This window comes from Benincasa hispida, unplaced genomic scaffold (assembly GCF_009727055.1).
Source record: "Benincasa hispida cultivar B227 unplaced genomic scaffold, ASM972705v1 Contig509, whole genome shotgun sequence".
Taxonomy (NCBI): domain Eukaryota; kingdom Viridiplantae; phylum Streptophyta; class Magnoliopsida; order Cucurbitales; family Cucurbitaceae; genus Benincasa; species Benincasa hispida.
Window position 1 is genome coordinate 35105 of NW_024064890.1, and position 6918 is coordinate 42022.

Here is a 6918-nt window from a genome sequence, read left to right on the forward strand (position 1 = left end):
ATATCTTGCTAATAAATTTACTGAAAAAATTAATATATGGTCTTATATTTGTTGGAAATGTCCTAAAACTCTCAGTTTGTAATCAAAGAAACATATTCTATTTATCAATAAAACTACTATTGAAGAATTTATTCAATAAAAGTGTTATTGAAATTGAAATTGCATTCTATTATAAAATCCTATAAATGAATTCGTGGCTATAGTATGAATACTGTAATTTTATGTAGAGACATAAAAGAGGATCAAGTTATAGTATATAGCTTAAAAAGTCTATAAATATATGGATTAAATTGGATACCTCGTTCTGGGATACTATGGATGTGGCATACTTTGTATACTGATACAAACGATGTGATCCCGAAATCGTTCATGTGAATACGAGTGGGGGCATCCTACGCAAAAGAGTTTTGCATAAGACCGAATCATGAAATAGTCACTTTTTCTTTATAACGACCGTTCACTGTTAAAACTGACTATTTCAATTCGATGACCTAGGGTAACTCAATCTTAATCCTGAGCTAACTATGAACTCTTGTTTCTTCGGGATTATCCTTTGATCTACATAGGTGAGAGTAGTTCAACAGCACTGCTCAACAAGCCTCCCATTTGGGGGATAAGACCAGATATATAATTGGGGATGTAGTTCTGCAAGATGGAATTCACTTCTACCTGTTCTAGGTTTAGCGGATAGGTTGTTCTCTCAAGTACTGATTCTTGGTCTTGAACAAAGGGGCACCACCCTCTCATGGCTGAAAGGGACATGGTTTATTAGTTGGACTATAAACCAATTGTTCAGTGATTAGTGGGAGCTTAAAGAGCAAGATGTATTTATAGGGGTAAAATGGTAATTTTGACATAGCTGTAAATATGAACGACCCGTGAACTCAAATTAAGTGTAATTAGAGTGCTTAATGATTCTATTAGCTTCCACATTTTGCTTCTTTGCTCTATCAGTATTATTAACGAGATACAAAAGTGCACCAATTGCACTAAGATATGGTACTTCAGACCAAGAAGTTCTTTGTTATCATCTCGAGATCGAAATATATCTTTCTTCACATCTAGTGAACGAACTTCCATTGGAATATTCAATGGATGTGTTTTGTCCATATAAAATCTTTTCAAAACTTTTCCTGTATAGGTTAAATGATAAACCAATATCCCATCTGCTAAATGCTCAATTTGCAAGCCAAGGCAAAATTTTGTTTTTTCGAGATCTTTTATCTTAAATACTTCAGGAGTCCCAATTATATTTAGGACATCAATATATACAGTTATAATAGCAAATCTTGACTGTGATTTCTTTATAAAAACACATGGACATATTAGATTGTTTTGATATCATTCTTTCAACAAATATCCACTCGGGTGATTGTACGATATTCATCCCGATTGTTTCAATCCATATAGCGATCTCTGTAACTTTATTGAATACAATTCCCAGGAACTTGATTTATATGTTTCAAGTATCTTAAATCCTTATGGGATTCTCATATAAATATCATTATCAAGAGATCCATATAAATATGTTGTAACTACATCCATAAGATGCATATCCAAACTTTCATACACAATCAGACCAATTAAATATCTTAGTGTAATTGCATCCACCACTAGAGAATACGTCTCCTCATAATCAATATAAGGTCTTTGTGAAAAATCTTGTGCAACTAGTCTTGTTTTATATCATGTGACCTCGTTATTTTCATTTCTTTTCTCACAAATACCCATGTCCCACAGGTTTGACATCTTCTGGTGTTCAGACTACTGGTCCAAAAACCTAACATTTTGAGAGTGAGTTTAATTCTGCCTCGATTACTTTTTTCCACAAAAGTCAATCTTTTCTATGTCGACATTCTTCAAAAAATTTTGGTTTAGAATCCCCATTTTTAGATATAATATCAAGAGCAACATTATACGCAAAAATGTTATCAATAACTACATAAGTTCGGTTCCATATTTTTTCTCTCATGATATAGTTTATTGAAATTTCATTATTATCTTTATGCATTCCACCTTCCTCCTTAGTCATGTCATGAATTTCTTCTTAGGTATTTACATTCTCAACCAAGTCTTCTTGACTATTAATTATTTTTCTTTTTTGAGGATTTTTATCTTTGGAACCCATTGGTCTACCACACTTCTGGTGTGTTCCAGACTCATTAGTCACAACTTGCTGTATTGGGATATCAATTTTCAGTGGAACATTTGCAGTTGGTATATGTGACTTAGTTACTTTCTTTGCATCTATAAATGCATCTCATAACTGATTTATTATATTTTGCAAATGAATTATCTTATAAACTTCAAGTTCGCATTGATCTGTATGTGGATTTAGATGAGACAATAATGATGAATTCCATGTAATTTCCTTTTTCAATTTCTTAATTCATTCCCCTAATGTTGGAAAATTTGTCTCATTAAAATGACAATCAACAAATCATGCAGTAAATACATCACCCATCAGGAATTCAAGATATTTGATAATTTATGAGAATTCATATCTAATATATATCTCTAACCTCCTTTGAAGACTCATCCTAGTATGTTGTAGGAAAGCAATTGGAACATATGCTGCACATCCAAAAATTCTCAAATAGGAAATATTTGGCTCATGGCAATAAGCTAATTGTAATGGTGAATACTTATCAATGCTTACAAGTGACGTTGCATGCAAAATAGCATGTCCCCATACAGATGTAAGAAGCTTAGCTCTCATGAGCAATGATCTAGAAATTAACTGCAAACGTTTTATGAATGATTCTACTAAATCATTTTTTGTATGAACATAAGCTACAGGATGTTCAACACTTATCCCAATTGACATACAAAAATTATCAAAAGCCTTGGATGTAAATTCATTAGCATTATCAAGACGAATGGTCTTAATTGTATAATCAGGAAATTGTGCTCTTAACTTAATTATTTGAACAAGTAATCTTGCATTCGACTTGATAATAAGCACACGTGTGCTCATCTGTTGGATGTGTCTATTAATACGATAAAATATCTGAACGATCCACTTGGTGGGTTAATAAGTCCACATATATCACATGAATTCGTTCCAAAAATGCAAGTGATTCAGTTCCCATTTTGACTGGTGATAGTCTAATGATTAATTTGTCTTGAGAGCAAGCATCACATGATAATTCATTAGATTAAAAAATCTCCCGGCTCTTCAACAGATGTCCATTTGAATTCTCAATAATTCTTCTTATCATTATAGACCTTGGATGACCTAGTTTATCATGCCAAATTATAAATATGTCTGGATTCATGAACTTTAGATTCATTGTTGCATACGTTTCAATTACTCGTATATGAATATAATATAATCTAGAAGATAAAGCAGGAAACTCTTCCAATATATGTTTTTCATATGAGACAGTAGATATGATATAAAGATACTCCATATTAATTTTTTTACCAGTCTCAATATGATAATCATTGCAACATATATGTTTAAAACTAAGTAGATTTCTCTTTGATTGACAAGAGAAAAATGCATTCTCAATTGTAAATTTTGTTCCTATAGGCAAAATAATATTTGATCCAAACCCTTCAATTAGGTTTGCAGAACCTGATATTGTATTGATTTTTGCTTCCATCATTGTCAGTTTGGAAAAATATTTTCTACTTGTAAGTATTGTATGTGTAGTAGCACTGTCTGCCAGACATAGATCTTCTTTACTCATTTTTTAGTCATCCAACATATTAAAGTGATCCAAGTTTCTTCATTAAAAGAAAATAATACAATAAGAAAAATAACATATGGAATATACAAAAGTTAGCATCTACTGAGAGGAAAAAAAACATGGAGATGAATAAAAGAAAACATTAAGTCTAGATATTTTCAAAGGAAACACTTGATGTTCCATCAATTTTACCGATTTTCTATTCAAGAGATTCAAAGAAGTCTATCACATCCAAATTTGTCATATGGGATGGGTCAAATATGTCATTATTCTGGTATGCAAAATTTGCTTTCATATTTTTCTCTTTTTCTTTCAGGGATTCTTGATAGAAATCAATTAAGTGTTTTAACGTACAACAGGTACGTCGCCAATGCCTAGTCATTTTGCATCGGAAGTGTTTATTTTCAACACTTTTTGAACTCTTATCTTGTGGAGCTTTTCATCATTTTGTATAGTTCTTTTGAAATTTGAATGATTAGAATGACCACCACAAAAATAATTATTATTTCTTCGTCTGTCACGGTCACGACCTTGACCACGACCACAACCTCCACCACGATTATTATTAAAATTCACAATTCGTCTCAGTGTGTCAAGATTCATGATTTTTCATTAATAACTCGTTATTTTGTTCGGCCATGAGAAGACATGAAATTAGTTCAAAATATTGTGGAACTTTTCTCTTGATATTGCTGTTGATGGAGCATATTCGAGACATGAAAGGTAGAAAATGTCTTCTCTAACATATCAGCATTAGTAATTTTCTCTCTGTATAGCAATAGTTTCAAACTAATTTTAAAAAATTTGGAGTTGTAATCACTTAATGATTTAAAATCTTGTAGCCTCAAATGCATCTACTCATAACGAGCTTAAGAATAACTTTTTTTTTATGATCATACCTCTCTTTCAAAATTTTCCACAAGATACATGGATCTTTAATCGTAAGATACTTTATTTTCAATCTCTCGTGGAGATGATGACGAAAAAAAATCATAGCTTTTGTTTTGTCCTGACTGGATATTGTATTTTCTTCTTTAACAGTCTCTCCAAGATTCATATCATCCAGGTAGATTTCGACTTCAAGTATCCATGATAAATAATTACTGTCGTTAATATCAAGGGTGAAAAATTCTAATTCAGTGAGATTTGTCATGACGACACTATCATAAAATATTATATTTATATTAGAAATTTAATAGATATTAAAATGCAAAATAACATTAAGTTTATTAATTATAATGAAGAGGGAAAAACCGATCTACTTTAGGACCTACCTTTAGCGAGGAAAACGATAGGAGCTCGTGTTGATAACGTGTTATGAATTTGGCACAACGAGACAATGAATATGGAGAAAATATAATATAATATATAAATATATAAAATAAATAAATACCAAAGAGTAAATAAAATAACAAAGAACCAAATCCGCAATTTAGGAGATAGAACGTGGATTACATACATATCTTGACACACATGGACAACACCTGGATTGGGTTAATGGATAAGTGCTATAAAATCCCAAAACTAAGATATGGTAATTTTTGAAAGCCACCTGAAAAACTCTACTGCAACTCACACCACTTTTTCTTTCTCGTCTCATGTCAACCAATTTCCTCTGACCTCCGCCGCCGCCGTCTACGCCGCAACCACTGTAGGAGCCATTAAACGCCACCGATCATAATTATCCCTCAATTTCCAGATCGCGATGTCCACTCCTCATCCTCCTCCTCCAGCATCAGTCTCCTCTTCCAAATCCATCTCCACCGAGAAAGCCCAGCCGATTCCATGGACGCACCAGGAGACCGTCCACCTCATCCACGCCTATCAAGAGAAATGGTACTCTCTCGAAAGAGGCCAGTTGAAGTCCAGCCAGTGGGAGGAAGTCGCCGTCACCGTCGCCGCCCGCTGCGGCTACAGCGACTTCGATCCATCGAAAACATCCGTTCAGTGTCGCCACAAGATGGAGAAGCTCCGCCAGCGTTTCCGCTCCGAGAAACACCGTCTCTCCATCGGCACCCAATCTTCATCGCGCTGGCTCTACTTCGACCTTATGAGCAACCTATTACGCGGTCCGCTCCCAATCTCCGCTCGTCCGATGTCTTCGATTCCGTTCGATAACAACGAAGCCGCTGAGAAATCTGATAATTACAACTCCGATTATGAGGAGGAGGAGGAGGAGAGGAATAATCGCAGTAAATCAAAGAGCATTAGCAACATACTCCGACGGCCGATCGTTGTTGATGAATCCTCTTCACGAAGGAAAACTAGAAATTCAAGTGAAGACGAAGACGAAGAAGATGACGACGAATACGAAGAAGAAGAAAGGAACATTAGGGTTTCTAGGTTTCCGGAGGAGTATGTGACCAGAGAGGCGGCAGCGGCGGCTGAGGAGGGTAAAGAGATGTGCTCGAAATTGGCGGCGGAGATCCGATTGTTCGCAGATAGATTGGAGGGAATGGAGAGTTTGAAGATGGAGATGATGAAAGAAGCGGAGATGAACAGAATTGCAATGGAAAACAGGCGGATTGAGATGATTTTGGAATCGGAAAAGAAGATTGTGAATTCAATTGCAAAGGCTTTTGGGTGTCCTCCTTCCAAGAGACTGAAGATCGGCCATGATTGTTGAAGAAATTGTTGGTTCGTTGTTCTTCAGAAAAAGGGGATCTTCTTCTAACCCTTTAAGATAAAAATTTCTTATCACTTCCATCCACTGTTTGTTTGTTTGTTTCTGTCTAATCTAACTTATTTCATTGAGAACAATGATTTATGTTCACAATAATTCAGTAGTTTACTTTACTTTACTATGAATCTGATCTTCTTTCAGTCTGAAGTTTTGATTCAAAACCCAAACCAACACATTCATCAACTGTTTTTTTGGGGTTGTTGGTTGATGCATTCTGAGATTTGAGTATGACCCATTTTCTGATAATGGCTGCAAAATTCACCCATTCTTGATTCTAATGTCTAATTCTCATGCTTTTCCCCATTTCTTTTACCACTACATCTAACCTTGCTCGACTCGCCCCTCACATGAAATCTAACCTTTTGATTACAACATACCTATCATACCTACCTTTGGTGAGGGATTATTAATCATAAACAACCCCGAACATCCATCCAAAAACTCATCTTTCTTCAAATTCATTATTTAATCCTCCTCCTACACCCAAGGCAAAAACATAAATTTCACTCTATAATGAATTTTTAGGAATCTAATAAGCAA

The 6918-nt window shown here is 34.5% G+C and overlaps 1 protein-coding gene across 1 annotated transcript; it reads left to right on the top strand.

Annotated features, from left to right (window-relative positions):
* Positions 1-5400: 5400 nt before the first annotated feature.
* LOC120069580 (trihelix transcription factor ASIL1) lies at positions 5401-6321 on the top strand. The gene has a single exon (XM_039021371.1). The coding sequence runs from the start codon at positions 5401-5403 to the stop codon at positions 6319-6321; it is 921 nt and encodes a 306-aa protein (XP_038877299.1).
* Positions 6322-6918: the final 597 nt, after the last annotated feature.